The sequence below is a fragment of the Aspergillus aculeatus genome (genome assembly GCF_001890905.1).
Source record: "Aspergillus aculeatus ATCC 16872 unplaced genomic scaffold ASPACscaffold_2, whole genome shotgun sequence".
In the NCBI taxonomy this organism is placed as follows: domain Eukaryota; kingdom Fungi; phylum Ascomycota; class Eurotiomycetes; order Eurotiales; family Aspergillaceae; genus Aspergillus; species Aspergillus aculeatus.
In genome coordinates this window covers 1,145,971-1,165,458 of record NW_017962977.1, presented here as the reverse complement: position 1 = coordinate 1,165,458, position 19,488 = coordinate 1,145,971, and the positions used below count along the sequence as shown (strand labels likewise).

At 50.8% G+C, this 19,488-nt stretch overlaps 5 protein-coding genes and 1 non-coding gene across 6 annotated transcripts; 1 reads left to right on the top strand and 5 right to left on the bottom strand.

Moving 5' to 3' along the window:
• Window positions 1-53: 53 nt before the first annotated feature.
• Window positions 54-379, bottom strand: ASPACDRAFT_39308 (uncharacterized protein; the record flags this gene model as incomplete). The annotated part of the gene is made up of 3 exons (XM_020200573.1): window positions 54-125; window positions 179-244; window positions 359-379. Coding segments are annotated over 3 exons (159 nt in total), but the record flags the coding sequence as incomplete, so codon positions are not given.
• Window positions 380-2,374: 1,995 nt separating this feature from the next.
• On the bottom strand, window positions 2,375-2,446 carry ASPACDRAFT_t46. The gene has a single exon. It is a non-coding gene; the product is annotated as a tRNA-Glu (tRNA).
• A 657-nt stretch (window positions 2,447-3,103) lies between these two features.
• Window positions 3,104-4,468, bottom strand: ASPACDRAFT_1852622 (putative NAD binding Rossmann fold oxidoreductase). The gene is made up of 2 exons (XM_020197260.1): window positions 3,997-4,468; window positions 3,104-3,871 (listed from the first exon to the last, which is right to left on the bottom strand). The coding sequence occupies exons 1-2, from the start codon at window positions 4,321-4,323 to the stop codon at window positions 3,131-3,133; spliced, it is 1,068 nt and encodes a 355-aa protein (XP_020060027.1). The 5' UTR covers window positions 4,324-4,468; the 3' UTR covers window positions 3,104-3,130.
• A 1,694-nt stretch (window positions 4,469-6,162) lies between these two features.
• Window positions 6,163-7,359, bottom strand: ASPACDRAFT_1863152 (inositol oxygenase). The gene is made up of 2 exons (XM_020197815.1): window positions 6,307-7,359; window positions 6,163-6,249 (listed from the first exon to the last, which is right to left on the bottom strand). Exons 1-2 carry the CDS (start codon window positions 7,201-7,203, stop codon window positions 6,193-6,195), a joined length of 954 nt encoding a protein of 317 aa, XP_020060026.1. The 5' UTR covers window positions 7,204-7,359; the 3' UTR covers window positions 6,163-6,192.
• Window positions 7,360-8,372: 1,013 nt separating this feature from the next.
• On the top strand, window positions 8,373-9,488 carry ASPACDRAFT_22540 (putative glycerol dehydrogenase; the record flags this gene model as incomplete). Its single annotated transcript, XM_020199127.1, has 3 exons — window positions 8,373-8,436; window positions 8,498-9,175; window positions 9,286-9,488. 3 exons carry the CDS (start codon window positions 8,373-8,375, stop codon window positions 9,486-9,488), a joined length of 945 nt encoding a protein of 314 aa, XP_020060025.1.
• A 591-nt stretch (window positions 9,489-10,079) lies between these two features.
• ASPACDRAFT_39304 (uncharacterized protein) lies at window positions 10,080-17,912 on the bottom strand (the record flags this gene model as incomplete). Its single annotated transcript, XM_020200572.1, has 4 exons — window positions 10,080-11,215; window positions 11,269-11,341; window positions 11,567-13,039; window positions 14,529-17,912. The coding sequence occupies 4 exons, from the start codon at window positions 17,910-17,912 to the stop codon at window positions 10,080-10,082; spliced, it is 6,066 nt and encodes a 2,021-aa protein (XP_020060024.1).
• Window positions 17,913-19,488: the final 1,576 nt, after the last annotated feature.

Genomic DNA, 19,488 nt, shown 5'->3' with positions numbered 1-19,488 from the left:
GTAGTTGAAAAGTAGTTAGTATAGTACTGTATAAGCAGTTGGAAAGTACTTACCTTGCGCTTGCCGCATTCATCCACGCGACAGTAGACCTCACCGTAATGAATCTGAACCTCACCACCCGCATTCTAAGCAGTTAGCATGCACTTGTCAAGTAGTTAGAAAGTAGTTAGAAACTCACGGTATCAAACTCAGGCAACTTGAGGTGCCCGGCTTCGACTTCACGCAAGTACCACACGTACCAGGACTATTTCATTCGAAATTTATCAGTTTTTCATCAAAAAATCACTTTGGAATCACTTTTTTATCATACAAATGATAATAAGCAATAAATAAGACCTTAATAAGCAGTTATACTTACATTTTCGCTCAGTTGAGCCATGGTTGCGGATGTGGGGAAGAAGAGGGAAATGATTGGTGGTGGGAGGTGTGGTGTGTAAGTGTACTGAAAAAGGTGATGTGGAATGAAATTTTCTGTTTGTGTGGGTAACAGGGTCGCTTGGAAGTCACATGATCAGACTGCTTATTAAGCAGTTTTCGTTCCACGCGACCCGAAAAAGCAGCACAGCTGATCTGCAACCACACCAACCCAGGTGAACACAGGGCATCTGATCTCTTTTCAAGGTTCATGTGGAACATTCGCCGTGCACGTGATGCCAATGCTATCAAGAAGCAAATTTACATTCCAACTCAAGTTTTTCTGTTTTTGTTTTTCGGTTACCAGTATTATATGCCCATAATCAACCCTAATGTAGAAGAATAATAGAGGGTGTTTACTTCTAAAGATCCTAATGTAATAGATTCTCAGAGTCCGAATAATCCGAATGACCCTAGTTACCCTTGTGGAAATAGTTAATAAGTACTTATAAATCTGTAATTTATGTATAAGGTGATGTGGAATGAAAAGTGCTTACAGATTTGGTATTCGATAATATTCTTAGGCGGTGAGTGGTTTTTGGGCCACGACATCTTAAAAAGCAGTATGTAGTTACTCTGTGCACGCACCCAACACAGGTCGCGTGACCCTTCGGGAACGGTCGCGTGAACCTTTCCCCCTTGCACGTGACTGTATTGACGTCAGTCATGAAGAACAAATCGTATGATCTTTCATTACTGTATCTTTCCGCTGAATTTCAACTTTGCTTCTACTCTATACTTTACAGTATAGTTGTAAGTAGTTTCTGAGCAAGTCTAATCAAGTACTTAACTTATTATAGATTTTGTACGAATTTTATAGGTGAATCCGGATAGAGAATTCGATATACAAGAAGTAGAGGTATTCAAGTAACTAGCAACTACTTATTAATAACCACTTATGATAACTTTAAGCACTAATATATACATTTTGCACGTAATTCGGCGATGTTGAGAGTGAGGGTGGTGGTGGTGGGCGGGATGGATGTATGTGTAAGAAAGAGGAAAGAGGTGGTATGATTTGAAAATTTATGTTGTAGGTCAGCTATGTTGCTTTTTAGGGTCGCGCGGAACGAAAACCACTAAATCTATAATGTGATTGCCACACCACCTTGATACTGTATCTGTAAGGGCTTTTCATTCCACATCATCTTGAGATCGAGTACTTACATAGATCAGGGACTATCTAGCTACTACTTACATTAGGATTCCTAGAATTCTTAGGACTATTAGAATAATCAGGGAATACACATAATTATTCTTGGACGTTAGAGCCTTAGCATTATGTACGATCCTGCCGACGTTCCACATGAACTGTATTTTCAGACTACAGATGAGCTGACCTCGTTTTTTCGGTCGCGTGGCACGAAGATGGCTTACTAAGCAGTCTGGTCGCGCGACTGCCAAGCGAGCTAGTTACCCATACAAAACATAGATTTCGTGCCACGCTAACTTTTTCATTACTCTTACACCTCACCGCCGTCATCACCACCAATCATCTTTCTCCCTATCTTACACAACCATGGCAGCACTATAACCACTTTCTAAGCACTTATAAAGTACTTCAATTATACTTATAAATTTACTTCTGAAGTATCGAGCTCTTCTGCAGAACTGATACTAATAATGTCATTAGAATCCATAGTAGTTATAGTACTTGAAAAGTGCTTTCAAAGTACTTGATAAATTGGGTGTAGTAGGATTTCAGCGGAAAATGAATTTCAAAAGTAAGAAAACAGTAATATATAAGTTCACATGGCACGTTCTTGCTTACTTTTCGACGCTAAGTGGGGTTGGTTCACATGAACCTTTGGAAAAGTTCAGGTGACCTGTAGACACCTGTATTTTGAGGTGACGCGACTTCTTCACCCTGACTAAGCTGTTCTTCTCGGGTCGCGCGAGCAAAATAACGACCATCGCGACCAGAAACTCCGCTCCGCGCAAAAGGAAAAAAGATTAATCTCTCCGATGCGGGGAATCGAACCCCGAGCTGCCGTGTGAAAGACGGCGATGTTAGCCGTTACACCACATCGGAAGTTGTTGAGATATCAATTGCTGTGTTATTATAGATTCATCACCCAGTAATGGTGACTTCAGGGCAGGATTAGGAAGAGCAGAATTGTTCGCTCGAGGCCACCTCACATACACGCTATAAGATGGAGCAATTAGAGTTGAAAGTTTACGGTGTCGAATTTATCTGTAATCCAGACACATAAGCGCTCTACTAAGAGATGATAAAGGGATTTACCTAGGAGAAGGCCATATAGTGACAACTTACCTTCGGCTATAAAAAAACAAGGGCGCTAAGATACGACCACTCATAAGACTTGTTGATATAAAACATCCAGGAAATCACCTCGAATGCCCTCATGAGTATGCTAAACCCCTGAAGGACCCAGAGAGATATCCCTAAAGTCACACAGGGTGTCTTTGATGACTTTTCTAAGCGAACCCCTGAGATGTCAAGAGGTGGAGTGGATAGAGTCGACCAAATCGTAAAAACGTACAGTACACGCCAGCTTCCTTTGTTGCTTGTTGCTGACGTAACTATAGATTCTATAACCTGTATGACGGGACAAGACAGTAGTCGTGGATCATCTTTTTTCAATTGTCATTCAGGCTAAAACATCACACTCGCAAGTCATTCCAGAAAGAAAAATTTAGTAAAAGCCAAAAGGTCTATTCAATGTCTATTGTGACTATCCTCTCCTACCCACACTCACAATCTCGCCTTGGGGATCCGGTTCTCCTGTTCATCGAAGTTGATCTTCTCGCCGGTGATCAGACTCTCCTGGAGGGCGGCCCCGATGCGCACCGCCTGGACGGCGCCCTCCAGCTTCAGGGGCACGGGGGTGTTCTCAAGACAGGAGGCGGTGAACTCGTTGGCCTCGGTGACGAAGGCGTACTCGAAGCGGTCGTAGTAGTGCTGGGGCAGCTCGCGGCGGACGCCGTTCTCGTCGAAGACGTTGACCAGGTTGATGGCGGGCTGGGTGTTGACGGCCAGCTTGCCCTTGGTGCCGATGATCTCGGTGGAGTCCTCCTGGCCGGCGGCCATCATGCGCGAGGCGTAGAAGTAGGCGATGCGGCCGTCGTAGAACTCGACCAGGCCGACAGCGTTGTCGCGGTCGTTATGCTTGCGGAGGTCCGGCTCCACCGCCGTAATGCCCACAGCGGAGACGGATTTCACCTTACTGTCCTGGCCGAAGAACCACAGCGCCAGGTCGATGTCGTGGATTGAGCAGTCCACAAAGATACCGCCGGAGAACTCAGCGTAGGCGACGAAGAACCCCGTTGGGTCCAACTTATCGCACGTCTGGCTGCGCATCACTGAGGCCGTGCCGATCGCCCCCGCGGACATCTTGCTGTGTGCGTCCCGGTAGGAGGCGTCGAATCGCCGCGAAAACCCGCACATGACCTTGAGATGGGGTTTCTTGGCTGCGGCGTCGAGGACGGATTGGGACTATGTGTCAATTTAGCCATGTTAGTTTCAGTTGCCAAAATTTTTCTCTCTTCAATTCGGTTGCTGGGGGCGGAGAAAAGAGAAGAAGGGAAGGCGCAAGGAGCGGGACGTTAGCGGCCACATACAATTTCAACACTGGTAGACAGAGGCTTTTCGCACAGAACGTTCTTGTCAGCCTCAACGGCCTTGATGGCCTGCTCGGCGTGCACGGCGGTAGCGGAGGCAACAATCACGGCCTCCAAGCCCTCGTGCTTCAGCATGTCATCATAGTTTTTGTACAGCTTCACGCCGTACGGGGCCAGGTGGACCTTGCCCCATTCCAACTCGCTGTCGTCGGGAGTACTGACGGCGACGAGCTCGGCGCGGGGAGTGCGCTGTAAGAAGTTGAGGGCATGACGCTTGCCCATGCGACCGAGACCGGCACAGCCAACCTTTAACTTTCTGGCAGACATTGTGATGGATGTTTGTATTGGTGGGAGGATTGAGGAGCGGCGAGCGGGAGAAGGAGGGATCCGTGAAGGTAGCTGGGGAATTGGTGAGGAGAGAACGAAAGACAGGAAGAGGAAGAGATCATGAACAGCGAAGCAGCAGGAATTTAACCCCCGACACGCAGCTGGGGGCAGTTGGGGCAAGTGTCGGTCTGGGTTCTTTCTTTTTTGTTTTCCTTGAGGGGAAGATGCGGAGAAAGCTGCGTAGCTGCTGGAGCTGCTGCTGGTCAGCCAAGGAGACTAGTCTGACAATCCTTCTGACTGGCTGGATATTCGTAGGTTTGGTCCATTCCATTGAAGTTGCCAGTGGCTGTCGGACAGGGACGGTTTAGAGCGGAGTGGAAATCCCGGGGGTGACCAGACCAGGGGAGAGTGCTGTATGTACCTACTGTACAGTAGGTACCACGGAATCTGGCCGTCGGGATCCCTGCCCCGGAGCCCCTTCGGAAACGAGGTTCCTGTAGGAGAATTGCTGCTATGATCCTGCAGCACTGGCAGGATAAAGAGAAGCAGTGACTGGAACCTGCAGCTTCGAATCTATTCCAATTGAAAAGACAAGGGAGATATGGGGGATGGAAAGCATCAGGAGAGTTTGTTGAGCTCAAACAGCATCCAAACAACCACGGTGAAGTACGGGGGCGGGGAATACTACCCTTTCCGGGGTATGTTTAGAGTACGGCGGGGAATATCCCCCTGGGCGAACTTATACGTCTACAACTTCATTTGATTCTCTTCGAAGCTTGAGAACATGTGACAAGCTACTCGTATCCCCATGAGTATGCGGGGAAGCTGTGTACCGAACGGAGAGGATAGAATCGAAAAAAAAATGGGGAAGGCTAAAGGTGGAAAAGTGGACTCAAATAACATACTATCAATAGACAAGGAACCTTTGTGCTCCTTAGCTAGAGACAGAAACCAACACGCACTCAATCAAGATCATATGACTGCCAGTTATTCCGACTTTACATCCTACGCAATTGCAAAGTAATAGCTGTACTGCTACAACCAATGCTACACTTATGAAAGTGACCTCCACTGTACCGTAAACTCGTGATTCGCAACCAGAAATAAACAATCAATGTAAAACAACAAAAACAATCACATGATCCACCACTGTACTCGCAATGCATAGCGAGAAAGCTCCTCCCAACCACAGAAATGGTGTATACAATCATCATTGCTGGTGATCTGATCTGATCACTCCACGAAGGGTATCAATGCCCGCATCCCCACGCCCCCACTCCCCCGACTCGGGAATTCGTTCCCGAAGCGCCTTCAATGTCTTGGCACTGAAACAATCCCCGCAAGAGGCAGATTTCTCCCACTGAAACTGCAAAAGTCAATTGAGCTTTTTTTTTTCTTTTTGATCGCAATGGGCTAACTTGGTCTGAGCGTTCGTCGTGGCTGAAGATTGACTTTGATCGCGGTCGATCTCGATGAGGGGTAACTTATGGTTAGTAACATACATGTTGGAAGTGGCCGAGTAAAATCAATTGATTCATTGAGATGAAGAAGCCTATAGGGTGATCGCCGACAGGGATGGTAGCCATAGTGAAGTACGGCTTCAGGCTTAGGTTCTACAGGATCATTGCACTGGACAGTAGATGGTGAAGGGTAAAACGTGGTCCAAAATCTCTTTGGCCATCGGTTCATTTGGAAAATAACATTGTATAGTGTGTTCGTGAATCATCGCTTGAGTTCATACCATGGAAACCAAAAGAAAAGAAGTGAAACAAAGATGCTGGAAACAAACAACCAAGTCAGACAATCCTACAAGGCTCAGGTTGTAGACTGGACGGAATACAATTTTTTTTCATCCATCCAGGGTATCCTCTACCACTTGATGACCCTGTTGGGGAAGTACTCGTCGATCAACTCGAGGTAGTAAGGCTGCGGACTATCGGTTAGCTGCATTCTCTGGGGAAATCACAAGACTGGCTAACGCACCTTGAGCTCCTCGGCGCTGGGAATGCCATCGCTCTTGCTGTACAGGTCGTAAGGGTTGAAGGCTTTCACGGCCTTGAACATCTCCTTGTCCTTCTCGTTCATCAACTCCTGGTAAGCGCCAGCGTTGTGCCAGGGGTAGAAGGAGTGGTAGCGGATCATGGCCAGGGCCTCGGCGGGCAGGGTGGACTGCTCCTTGACGACGTGGTAGAGGTACTCGTCGTGTCCCCAGGAGATCATCACATTGTCCAGACCGCAGCCGGGGCTGTAGATGCCGTACTTGGTGTCGTAGATCTCGTGGCCAAAGTCGGGGTTCTCCTTGAACGAGTCGCGGCCGTAGATGATGCGATCGTCAAAAGCGCAGCCGACGGGGAAGGTGTCGCCGACGACGTCCCACTGGCCCTGGGCGTCGAAGAAGTACAGCAACTTGCCCAGGTCGTGGATGAGACCGGTCAGCTGCATCCAGCGGGGCTTGCCGTCGCGACGGATCGCCTCAGCTGACTGCAGGAGATGCTCGATCTGGGAAAGGCTGGTGTCCGGATCGGACTCGTCGATCAAAGTGTTCAACTTCTCCATCGCCTCCCACACGCTCATCTCCGCACGGATCTTCGCGTGGAATGCATTGCGCGCCTTGAGGTTGTATGCCACCGTTTGCTTGGTGTGCTGCTCCTTGTAGAAGTTCTTGACCCGGTCACAGGCATCCTCGTACTGACGGAACTTGGTCTTGTCCTTCTCCTTGTCGAACTCAGACTCCTCATAGAGGCCCTTCTCCTTCTCCTCCTTCAGGTTGGTCTTGAGAACATTGACTGTGTCGATGGCGTCCGACAGGTCTTCAAGGGCCTGCCCGTCACGTTTGGTGTTGAACACGGGGGTTTCTTGGGCGACTGCGACGGGTGCCATGTTGATTATGCGTACGATGCAAGGACGAGAAAAATTTTTGGAGCCTGAAGATCACTTTATCCTGGTCTTCGAGGTGTGAGGGTATCACACAAGGGTTGTTGTTGTTGGGAGGATAATGAATGAAAGCGAGGCTACACGGACATAAATATGATATTTCCATTCTTCTCGGCGAACGTAGATTAGACTACCCCAGAAGGAGTTGCCATCAAAAATGCCAAAAACCGAGTATCGCCCTTTGGTTGGTCTACTGCAGCGCATGACGTTGCGTGATTCTAGAAAAGCACAGTGCGATTTTCCCACCAGCGTGACCACCCCACGCCAGGAGGTCGGATTCTGGGTTCCGAAGCCACTGACTACTGTGGGAGGATTTGCCCTGGGGTAACATTCCCCGCCATGGTGGAACAAAGGGGCTCGCAGATGGACCAGATCAGCCAACCCGAGCGTCAGCCACACTCAGGTGCAGCCCTGGAGGCTGTCTGGGCCGTGGGTGGGAACAATGCCTCTGGATTCTGGTTTCCGATGGCGGGTTTGCATGCGGGCCGTTGTTCAACCAGAGAGAATTTCTTCATTTGTCAGGGGGCCCGACCTCGATTAGGTCCACCCTTGCTGCAAGATACGATCATTGTGATTACCAGTATCTGCACCTCTGACCTGCTGTATGATGGCAATAGCCCTGATGCATATGGGCAGATGAGGCTGGTTGTTTTCCCCGCTCGTGTCTGGGATGTAGATGTTGGATTGAGATGTGCCTGCCAAGTGCATTGTAGTGCAGGGACCGCGGTTGATAGATTGGAGAAACAAACTCCGCATTGTCATCTGTGAAGCTATTGAAAGCTGTCCCAACCCTTCTTGTTATGTAAGATTCTCAGTAAGAACTGTCGGCACAAAGACGCCCGAGGGGATGGAATAAGTGGTGGGGGAAATGCCGGGGATTGCTCCGATACTGAAGTACTAGTGCGGGGTATCTTCCTTCTGCCCCTCCCTTCTCCTCTTCTATTAGCTAAGTACTATTTTCCCTCTCGTCCTGCCACATGTTCTCTTCTTCTTCATTCTTGTATTCCTCCTGTTTCTATTCATCTAAATCCCTCGCAATTCGCATCCTGTCCGTGTCCCGCAGTTCGCGCCTCAAGCCCAACACCATAACCAAAAAGAACTCCTCGCAATCCACAATGGGTCTCGCCGATACGCGCTTCAAGCTCAACACCGGAGCGGACATCCCAGCTCTCGGTCTCGGTATGCAGCCTGTGTACCTTTGACTCTTGTAACCAGACCCACTAATCTGTGAGCCTCCCAGGAACCTGGCAATCCGCGCCCGGCGAGGTCGAGAAGGCCGTCCGGCACGCCATCCAGGTGGGGTACCGCCACATCGACACGGCGTTTGCGTACCAGAACGAGCACGAAGTGGGCAAGGCGATCAACGACGCGATCGCGGCGGGGGAAGTGAAACGCGAGGAGCTGTTCGTGACGACCAAGCTGTGGTCGACGTGGCACTACCGGGTGGGGGAGGCGCTGGACCAGAGCCTGCAGACCATGGGGCTGGACTACATTGACCTGTACCTGGTGCACTGGCCGGTGGCCATGAACCCCAACGGAAACCACCCGGTCGTGCCCAAGCTCCCGGACGGCTCGCGGGACCTGCACTACGACCACCCGCACGTCGAGACGTGGAAGAGCATGGAGAAGCTGGTCGGCGCCGGCAAGACCAAGGCCATCGGCGTCTGCAACTATAGCGTTCCCTATCTGCAGGAGCTCCTGGCCCAGGCCACCGTCGTCCCCGCCGTGAACCAGATCGAGAACCACCCGGCCCTGCCGCAGCAGGAGGTCGTCGACTTCTGCAGGGAGAAGGGCATCCACGTCACCGCGTACAGCCCGCTCGGCAGCACGGGCAGCCCCCTGTTCTCCGCCGATCCCATCGTCGAGGTCGCCAAAAAGAAGGACGTCGCCCCCGCGACCGTTCTGCTGAGCTGGCACAGTATGTTTTTGCACCCGTGTCTCTCTTGCTTCAGCCCTTGCTCCTTTACCCCTCTCCCATTTACGTTTACAGGAGCCGATAAGCTAATCACCGAACCTCATGCTATTTAGTCGCGCGTGGCTCTTCGGTTCTCGCCAAGTCGGTGACTCCTTCCCGCATCGAGGCCAACCGCCAGCTGGTCGAGCTCGATGAGTCGGATCTGGCCACCATCGCCAAGTACACGGACGAGCTGGCTCGGACGAAGTCCTTCAAGCGTTACGTTTTCCCGCCCTTCGGTCTGGACTTTGGGTTTCCTGATAAGGTCGCCAATTAAGTACCACGATAAGATAGGCACGTCCAACAACATTGTAGTACCTCAACGGTGGTAGAAGGGCTTATAGAGAGATATAGAAGCCAATTGTTTGGTTGGTTGATCGGTTTAAAAGAAAGAACCGAAAGTGACTAGTTGTATATGACTCTGATATATAAGACTTCTTGTATGATTGAAATGACAGTTTTGATTCGACTCCGCTCTATGTTTCTGTACAACAGTTGGTCTCTATGCATTTAAACTAAGGAGGGGCTTTCCAAGCAAGAGAGTTGACATGTGTTCGTTCCATCAGCCCACAGTGAACAGTCGCAGTAAGCGAGCCTTAGGCGAACGACCTGCACACACACCGATGAAGTGATGGGAAAGTGGAAATACTCACAGCTTAGACTAGACTTCAAGGTGTTAAACAGTTAACCAACCCAGCTCTGCCCCGGTCTCTTGTGCTTTCCTCCAGCCCAATACACCAGATCCATCACCCACCTCTATCTCATCAAGTCCAAGCCAAAATCACTCCTTACACAAAGGCTCAATGAGTACCACCGAAGTTAGAAAGCAGCCAAATGCAAGCCAGGCCGAGTGGCCAATGGACCGGGATCAGTTGCTCGGGGAGGCGGTGGACTCGAGCACAACTAGCACCGCAGCAGCGTTGAAGCCTACCCAAACCCTGTCCACGCCGACGTTTGGCGAGCCTGTTCTTGGATCTTTCGAAATGACAGTCAGCGCCTCTTGATACCCCAAGGCCTCAATTTCGGGAATTATCTCCTCTTGTGACGTCGAGTGCCCGCTCCTGAGCCAAAGTAAGAGCCCCTGGAGGCGGTTGACCTCTCGCTCGAGCAGGAGGGCATGCGCCAGCTTGATCGACAGCAAGCCGCGGTCCCGAAGAAGTCCGAAAGCTTCTTGGAGATACGGGTACGGCAAAGATGCCAGAATCCAGGAGGCTGTGTAGTCCTCATAATGGGGCCATATGTACTCAGAATCCGTTGGAGGGGGAGTGGTCATGTTTCGCCTTGGGTTGCTGCAGTGAAACTCAAAATTTGGTGGCAGGTGGTCAACCATATACTCCAGGCAGGCCCTGACTACTTGCGGTGCCCAACGTTTCTTGAAATTCTGTGCTCCGGGCGTGCTGGCCGTGGGCGTCCCGAGCGACGGCGCCTCGGGGTCGAAGCTGATAAACGCTTTCAAGGTGATGAGGTAGTCTTCGGGCCGGATACTGTACTGCAGGATCTCGTCGATGGTCTCCCAGCTGATCATGGAGATGGTCAGTTCGATCCCAGCTTTGATGACGTCCGGAATTTGCAGACATGCTCCAGCCACGGCATAGGAGTATGCCAACTCGGCCTTGGCGCTGCCAAATGGAAACGAGAGCTCGCCGTGGTTCGCCTCCGTATATCCCAGTAACTTAATCGTTTTCTGGTGGAGAAGATGTCCGTCTAAGAGCGGTGCACCATATAGATATTCGAGAGCCATCTCGAAACCATGCATCATACCGACTTTCTCACCGAAGACCGCGATGATTTGGTTATACCCTTCCATGTATGCGGGGAATTTCAGTATGACAGCAAGTGACGGGCTTCGCATCATGATAATTCTATGTGCCAGCAAGGCACAGGCAAAGTCAGATTCGCCTTTCCTCAAAAGTTCAATACCGAAGTCACACAATATTTGGTCGCGGTAGATTCCAAGGAAATAGGTTGAAAGGCCATCCGTTGTTCCTGATTCTTCGGGCGGATCTTCAATTGAGTTAGCACTTCGATCTGATAACCTCTTCCGCCTGCCAACTGACCGGCAATTTTCGACATCTCACCGGCTTGTCCCTCGGCCGTATGGGCTTTGTCCTGAATAGTCTCTTCGATGTTCTTGGGTGAGCAAGAACTCGGTGCGACTGACTCGGATGCAATCTCTGATATTCCATATTGACAATGCGACATGAAATGTAAACAGCAACATGATTTCCTAGGAGGACAGGCGCAACCTGTTGATCTTGGCGTATGCACGCAACAAGTATTTTCGAAGGAACAAATCTTCTGATCATGTTGATCACATTGCGCATTCTTGGCTTCCTGCTCGCAGATTTTGCAAACAAATGTGCAGTGCTCTTCCTCATTAGACTGCTGCTCCTGCTCCCTTGGCGACACGCAAGCATCTTCTTCGGCAGCAACCAAGTCAGCGGGAGTCTCGGGCGATGAATTGTCATGTTCATTGTTCGGGTTCCCAATGATCCCAGGAAGATCTTCAAGTTCCGTGGAGCATGATACCAAGCTTTCGACGTTGGTCTCGGTCAACTGCGTTACTAGAATACTTTCATCCGTGGGTGACGCGGTCTGTGGCTTCGGCGCTTGCAGTTGTTGAGTGCTTTCCGTGCTTTGAGCTGTTACACATGAATCCAAGACGTCAGGATCGGGATCTTGCACCACATCGGGATTTGCTTCGGTCAATGGCACCACAATAGTACTTGCGTCAGTGGAAGACGAACTTCGTGGCTCCGATTCTTGAAAAGAGTGAGTGCTTTCCGACTCTTGAGTCGCTGTAAGCGAATCCAAGTCTCTGGAATGCGATGCACCCACGTCATCATAGTCCAAAGCCTGGCTAGCCTCGGCCGAGTCTGAACTGACGTAGGGCGGAGGTAGGGATACGATCGGGGGCTCTGTGGCTGACAGTGTTGTGGAGCTAACATCCGAAGGCGTTGGGGAAAAACAGGACGGATTCACCGCTGTTGGGACGAGCTGAGATTGACCTGCTTCGAAAAGGCCGGGAGGTAGAGGGGCGTATGGAGGTGGAGGAGACAGCGGCACTTGGATCTGAATGGATTGAGTCTCCGCGCCTGTGACTGGCTGCTGCGCTACCAGGCCGTTACTGTCATCAGCAGCAGAAGTAACAAGAAGAGGCAGAGTAGAGGGAGGTGAAGGAGGAGGTGAGGGAGGAGGTGAAGAAGGGGGAGGAGGAGGAGGCGGAGGAGAAGGAGCAGCAGCAGCAGCAGCAGCCGCAGCAGCCACCGCCGCCGCCATCTGGTGATGAGGACCACCTGAACTTTTCTTCGCGGGCTTCTTAGCCTGCCTCTTCTTTCTTTCTTTTTTGTTCAACTTCCTCTGCGCCTTTCTGGCTTGGACGATATCGGCAAACGATGCAGCAGGTTGGCCATGACCGCTCATATCAGCGTCGTCATCGTCGTCGCTCTCCCGTTCAGCTTGAGCCGCCACCTCGGCCGTTGGGGTAGCAGGCATTGGCGCAGCGGGCTGAGCGTCCCCAGTCCTCTCCACGTCGTTGCTGTCGCTCGGTTCCGAGCTCGCGACGACCGCATCAGTGAGCCGGCACATTGTCGGGTCCAAAGACTGCCGACGCGAACGACAGGGGGGTCGTTGGGGACACGAATCAAGCTTAAGGTGTTGATCAATGTCTGCTTGCAGATCGAGCGATCTCTGCCTTTGAGCTTCCTTTTCGGCTGCTGTCTTCTTCGGGCGCCAAATGTTGAAAAAGTTGTCAAAGGCCTCACTCACAAAAATGTCTTCGGAAGAACAAAAGGATTGGACCCGGTTGAACGCAGGATACATCACACTCTGAGCATGGTAATCAGTTTTGATCCTTCGATCCTTAGTAGCAAAAGGACAAGCCGGGCGATACGTACCGTTTTCCCGAGCAAGGTGATAAGAATGTCGAGTGATGAGGATAGGTCTGTATATTGAGGTCTGGTGAGCAAAGCAGATAAAAACAGCGATAACACGGGGGGTGGTAATGCTTACTATTTGATTTGGATAGGACGCTATCTAAAATTGATGTAAAGCAATGCTATAAGCTTGAGAAGACAGCCTGCCTTCGTGGCAGTCAGGTAACTTTTAAACTTTGAATTTCATTTGAGCGAATGGAGGCAGGTGTGATGATGGATTTTCGAGACAAGGCATGTGTGGAAGAACACCAGACGAAGGACTACTGCGCAGTCAAGAAGGACGAAAGAAAAAAGGATAACGTTCACCTCACTGGCTAGTAGACAACGAGAAACTTTCCTCTCACTGTTAACGCTGCGCAAAGTAAAGCGGGTCAAGCCTGGAAACCTCACATTGCAGCTGTTATGAGCGAAAGAAACCAACATACAGCTCGTTGAATGATATCTGTTCCTGCACGTTACCTGCGATGACTACAGACTTAGCAACTGTTCAAGTCTTTCATTCCGATTTCTGACATCACTGAACATGAACCCTGCATTGAGACCAAGATTATTGACAGCTGGAGAGCATCCTATCCCTAATACTATGTGAGGGTTTCCTCATCCACGTGACTGTGTCTTGAATCTTCCATTCCACTCTACAGGATCACTAAACATTCTACTTTAAGACCTTAACTGTAGACAGCTGGACAACATCCTAAGCCTGATACAATGTGAGGGTTTTCTCGTCCATGTGACCTCAAAATGAGATAACGCATGAACCAAAAGAGCAATACAGCAACCTGATCAGTATGGAGCATTCACACTGAGTAGACAAGAAGGCTTCTGGAAAGTCTTGTTCCTACGCTTGATGACTTGCTAATCTCCAGTGCAGTAAGGCTTCCACAAGCCTGGATGCAACATGCAGATTTAGGATTGTCCAAAGAACGATGAACTACCTACGATACTAATACTGTAAAGATCAACAGACAGCTGAAAAGCTATGTATGAAACTTATGGTGTAAATAATTCTGGTATTGTGGCCAAATCTCGTCTAAGTAAATGTGAAGAGAGAAGGGCTTTGTCTGAAGATATGACTCATAGGAAATTGGTAATGTCAATGAATGGGTAATAAACAGGAAAGGAAAGTAATAATGCTCCGCTCAACGTAACGCTGTTGGTATATCAGGATGGATGCAAAACCGGAATTGCTAAGGAGAGGTATCCAACATAAAGATGCAGAAGGCTAAGCCAGAACGTCAATAATACATCGTAGTCGGGGAAGTGGGTTGAGAAGGTATTGAAGGGCAGGGAATGGAAGTTATGTCAGGTGTTCAACATGGAGTTTAAGGTGTTCAAAACATTCCTCCATCCAGAGGAATTTGGGGGGGTGGGTAGGTAGGAACAGCAGGCGGATGTGTGTCAGCTAGCAGCTGGTGACGGGCCTTCGCATTCAAGTTGCCTCCCTCGCTGGAGGATTTGCGAAGCCTGGCTCGAGACTTCGGGCGCTTTTCGCCGTCGTCGGAGAAATTGCTTGTCTCCTCCATAGCCGAGTCAATCGATGGTGTATACTGAGACTCATGTCTCTCGCCTTTGAGTGCTCCTAGGATAGTTTGTGTGGTAGTCTGACGACGTCGTCGTGGATTCATCGGCGGAATTGGTGGTGTCTTCATTCCGTTACTCAGGCTGGCGCCAGGAGGAAGACCAACCGTCGGTACATTTGATGTGCAAGAAACCAATGTAGGCTCAGAGATAAGGGTCTTGTTGATTGCCCGCTTTGTAAGGCCATTGTTACCCGGTGCACGATTGAGAGCGTGATGATGTTGGTGATTGTTACTAATAGCAGGCACCAAAGGGGAACCGTTCTCAGAATTAAGATCCAAGGGTGGTGTGGCATTGGCGGAATAAGGTGCGATGGGGGAAGGACGAGGAGCGGCACCAATCAGGGATGAACTGTTTGTTGAGAAGTAGGAAGGGCGATCGTGAAAGCTGGAGACAGCTGAGCGGCTTCCACTACGGTGCCTAGTGGAAGCAGCGGACGAGCAGCGCTCATACATGGCAGGCTCAGTAGCCTCGACTGAGGGGCGGCCAGAGGAAGTGACGGATTGGATGCCATACTGATCATGATCAGGATAGGCCATTGGGTGGTGACTTCCATGTCCAACCTCTTCCAATGTCTCTAGGCCATCTCGGTCTCGCCGCGAGCGACTTTTCGAACGACCCGATGCGTCAGACGTGGAGCGATCTCGGCGTGATCTAAAGCTGGAGTGTGGAGATGCACCGCGGCTCCGGCTAGACTCACGGGAGTCTTCTTGACTGCTGCGACCGAAGACGGACATTTTCGAGCGGAAAGACCTCTCGCCTGCAATGTGGGGGGTGCTAGAATTAGCATGCTTCGCGAAAGGCAGGGCCGGCCGCTCTTCCTCCTCACGCCAAGGGTCATCTGACACCAGAGCCGGAGTAGAGGCGTTGGCATAGCCCAGGCCTTTAGCACCCTTCAGATCCTGTTTGCTGAAGAGATGTTGCTTCCCTGATTTGTTTTTCAGAAAAGAGAATGCGTTTCCAGGTTTGCTCGGAGTAAAATCTGGAGTTTGGCGGCCAGAAACAGGACTAGCTGATCTGCTCTCCACCTCCGCAAAGCCCTTCAATTTTTCCTGCACCTTTCTCCGTCTCTCTGCTAGCTCGTTGGCGAACTCTTCGCGTTCAATTTGTGTCTCGGTACTCGCTTCACGTCTGTGTCTGGAGACGAGCTCATCCTGCCAATTTGCGCTATGGGGGGCACTTTTGGGATATTGCCCAGTGGTATCCGCAACTGGTTTCGCCTCTACAGGCTTAGCGGGAAGGCCAGGGGAAGGAGGAGGGTAAATTGACGAACGGTCGCTGTCCTGTCGAAGGTGTGCGCGAACCAAGCCACTCAATCCCAGACCTGAGGGTCCTAGCGTAGGGGAGTCGGGCTTCTCTGGAAGATCCTGGCCGCTACTAGACTTGATCTCGACAAGATCATGCTCCGCAATTGGCTTCAGATCACCCAAATCGGAGTACCGCACTTCAGGCAGAGGGCTTCGGTGTTCACTCGCGGGCGTAGAAGGCTTGGAAGGCGTTTCCGGTCGCAGTGCAGGGTGCAGTTCGTCTGTAGTGTACGATGTATCACGCAAGCGCGCGCGGCCTTCATCCTCCGAATCACTATGACTCGAGTTGGTAAAGAAAGTGGTGCCGGTGGGCTTCGGAGGGGAAGCGTTCGCGGCAGACCGGCTCCCGGGGCGTTGAGCCTCACTGTAGTGCGAAGATGCCGAGCCAGGCCTCGACGTGTAGCTTGCATTCGAGAAACCGCGCGCGCGTCCAGGAAGCTCGGGCAGTTTGGATCTTGCAGGTGGTGGGAGGGGCCTAGCCAAAGGCGGTGTGCTCCTGCCTTGGTGCATCTGTAGCTGGCGTTGTTTGAATTGACTTTCATCAAAAGTGGTCTTTGGCTTATTGAACAGGCCTGAAGCCGTAGCCTTGCCATGGTCCTCCGGTCGGAGAGCAGCTACTAAGGCTCCTCCCTCTTCACTTTCACTGAACGGGGGACTCAGCGGAGGAACACTGTACGCGGTGCTTGCAGGGCTTTTGAGTCCCTTGGCGGCGATGTTCAGCGCCTCCTCTGACGATGGAAACAGAGATTCGGGGCTCGTGGGCTGGGTTGGGCTGGGGTTACTGGGAAGGGGTTCGGTGATCGTCAAGGGTTGCATTCTATCACGGAGATTTGTGGCGCTTTTGGAGAAAGCCCGGTTAAGTGGCGGGTGCTCCGGGGTTCCTGCTCTCTGACGACTCAGGCTCTCTAGACGCTGGAGGGTAGAGGCTTGTTGATTCTGTGCACTCTGCGCCAACCCTTGCCCGTATAGACGCCTCGACTTGACTGAGCCACGTTCGGATGCCATCCCTGGCATTGTTGACTTTGGTGCAGAGAACAGACCCTCGCTGGCTGATGTCTGCGGCGAAGTTCCCGATAACGACTGGTCATCTATCGACGTAGCAGCTGTTGAAGTACGAGCATTCGCAGTAGGACCGGATGCAGTGGAAGAAAGCGTGGTGCGTTTGGCAGAGGAAACCCTGGAAAGTGCGTCTTCCATCTCGTGGGAAGGACTTCCTTGTGGGAAATCCTCCGCCATCAATTCGACGCCTTCTTTGGCATTGGGAGAGTGGAAGGCAGACGTTGTCAAATCAGGTTCATAGAGCGCACGGCTGCTCATCTGTGAACGCCCGGAGTCGGAAGCACCCAATGTTGACTTCGATGAGATCTTGTACACCTTCTGCCGTCCGCCGAACAAGTTATTGCTTTCCACTCGGCGACCTCTGCTCATAATACTTTCGTTTTGTGAAGAGTCCTCATCAAGCCCACAGGAAATATTCTCGGACACTATTGATTGGGCACGCCCTGGGGCTATCGATCGACCGTCAATTGAGACCTCATCTATATCAGCCAGGAAGCCGGGATTGTGACCGAAAAGATTCAGTCGCGAGGCACGCTTGGGGAATAAAACGCTGTCGTCACTTGCTTTCCCGATGATGGAATCCGGATCATCCTGCTCTCTTAGCATGCTGAACCGTGCAGACAATTTTGGCATCAAAAGACTGGTGCGGAAGTCGTCGGTCGACGGTAAGGCTGAGGAAAGATCGAAATCCGATTTCTCCTCGGGCTCCTCCTTCTTAGATTTCCATGACAGCTTGGAGCTGAGTCCTACTGAGCTACTCTCAGGAACTTCTATCACCTCCTCCTTCACCTTGTCCTTTTTATTCTTGCGGAAACGATTCATGGCGGACTGTGCGGGGGGAAATGCGCGCGACGCCGGCGAATCTCAGGGATGTGGTTTTATCGCGTCAGAGACCGGAGCAGTTCGAGGGTTACGCTGAGATGGGAGACTGAGCGAATCCATGCGTCAGACACATATGGGTAGCGGACAATATGGGGTATCCCTGTGCGTGGTTCTATAGGGCGAGTAACCTACTAGCGACTGTGGCGAAGCCGAAAGGCCGATCGAGCGTCACTCAAAACACGAAGAGCTCAGCGGAGCGAGTGAGCTAGTGGGTTCTTGGATGTATTTGCGGATTGTTCTTCATTCCCTAGAAGTCGAGATGCTCCGGGGAGCGTCAAAGCTCAAAATAGGCAGCGGGCAGGCGGGCGCGCAGGACTAGGTCGGAGTAGTTGTCAAATAGTGGAGTTAATGTGCAGGGTGCTAGGATGAGAGGCGGTCGCAAAAGCAATTGAGTAGCAATGTGGCGGAGGAATCTCCAGTACACAAGTTATTCTGAGAAGGCGATCGAATGGAAGGCGATGAGCATCTGCATGGGACGCAGGAATGTGGCTGCACCGTGGAAAGCGGGAGCGGAGTCGGTAGGGATGCTGAAAGTCCGGGTTGATGGCGGGTGGAGGCGCCCAGAAATGAGTGCGTCGTTTGTAATGAGTGGATGGGATAGAATGTGACTTCGAAAGAAGGGAAGGATTCAATTGATCCCAAATAAAGGCGAACCAACAGGTAAGAAAAGAGTGTGGAAGTTTGAAAAGGGAGTGTGTAGTGAAAATGAATGAGTGGTGACTGTTCAGATGTGTCGAGAAAGAGAGAGAGAGAGAGAGGAGGGGAGAGGGAGGGAGGAGCAATCTATTGCTTCTACCTCAAAAAAAGAAGGGATCTGGATTCGATCCGATCGAGTCACTCTTTCGCGCGCTCAGTCTTTAATTTTTTACCTTTTTTTTCTTTGCTCTCTTTTTTTATTTTTTCGGTTTTTGATTTTAGTTGAATTTGGCACTAGCCGACTAGAATTGATTCCATGGTCAAAGGACCAGTCAGTCAATTCCAATGTCATTTAATTATTATTACCGACAAGTCCAGAGCGCCGCGCTGGAGACGATCAAATTATTGGGTCCCATGGAACGCGCTTCTGCGGATCGACACGAGATGCTGTCTTTGTTTTTCACTATGGAGAGGGAACGTCGAGAAATCAAAATTGTTCAGGATCACAAGTCCTTCTTCCTACCTACGGTGTAATGTATCTCCAAGCCAGTTTCCTTCCTGTCTCTCTTTGCTCTGCCTTTTCCGAAGGGATCCCCGCCTCTCTCAATATCAATGGTAACCGGGGGTGACAGCCCGTCTGGAATATTTCGGACTTCATACCTGGATCATAACAACTCTCTAAAGTCAATAAACTGTCACGGAAACCATGGGTGTGGTCTCGGGTTACCGTACGGTACCGTCGAGTGACTATCAAGCCCCAATGCCCCTTGCAGACTCCACTCCGAATGAACCACAAATCGGATGTCCCCATTTCGGGTACACTCTACCTAAGGTAGGTACCTACCTTACCGTTCGTACGTGCCTTACGCCGGCTGTATTC

Bases quoted from the DNA above. Each gene is read 5' to 3' on its own strand.
- ASPACDRAFT_1852622 (XM_020197260.1), bottom strand. From the start codon at position 4,323: ATGTCTGCCAGAAAGTTAAAGGTTGGCTGTGCCGGTCTCGGTCGCATG. The intron at 3,872-3,996 runs GTATGTGGCCGC...ATTGACACATAG, and splicing joins TGTCTACCAGTGTTGAAATT to TCCCAATCCGTCCTCGACGC.
- ASPACDRAFT_1863152 (XM_020197815.1), bottom strand. From the start codon at position 7,203: ATGGCACCCGTCGCAGTCGCCCAAGAAACCCCCGTGTTCAACACCAAA. The intron at 6,250-6,306 runs GTGCGTTAGCCA...GATAGTCCGCAG, and splicing joins CCAGCGCCGAGGAGCTCAAG to CCTTACTACCTCGAGTTGAT.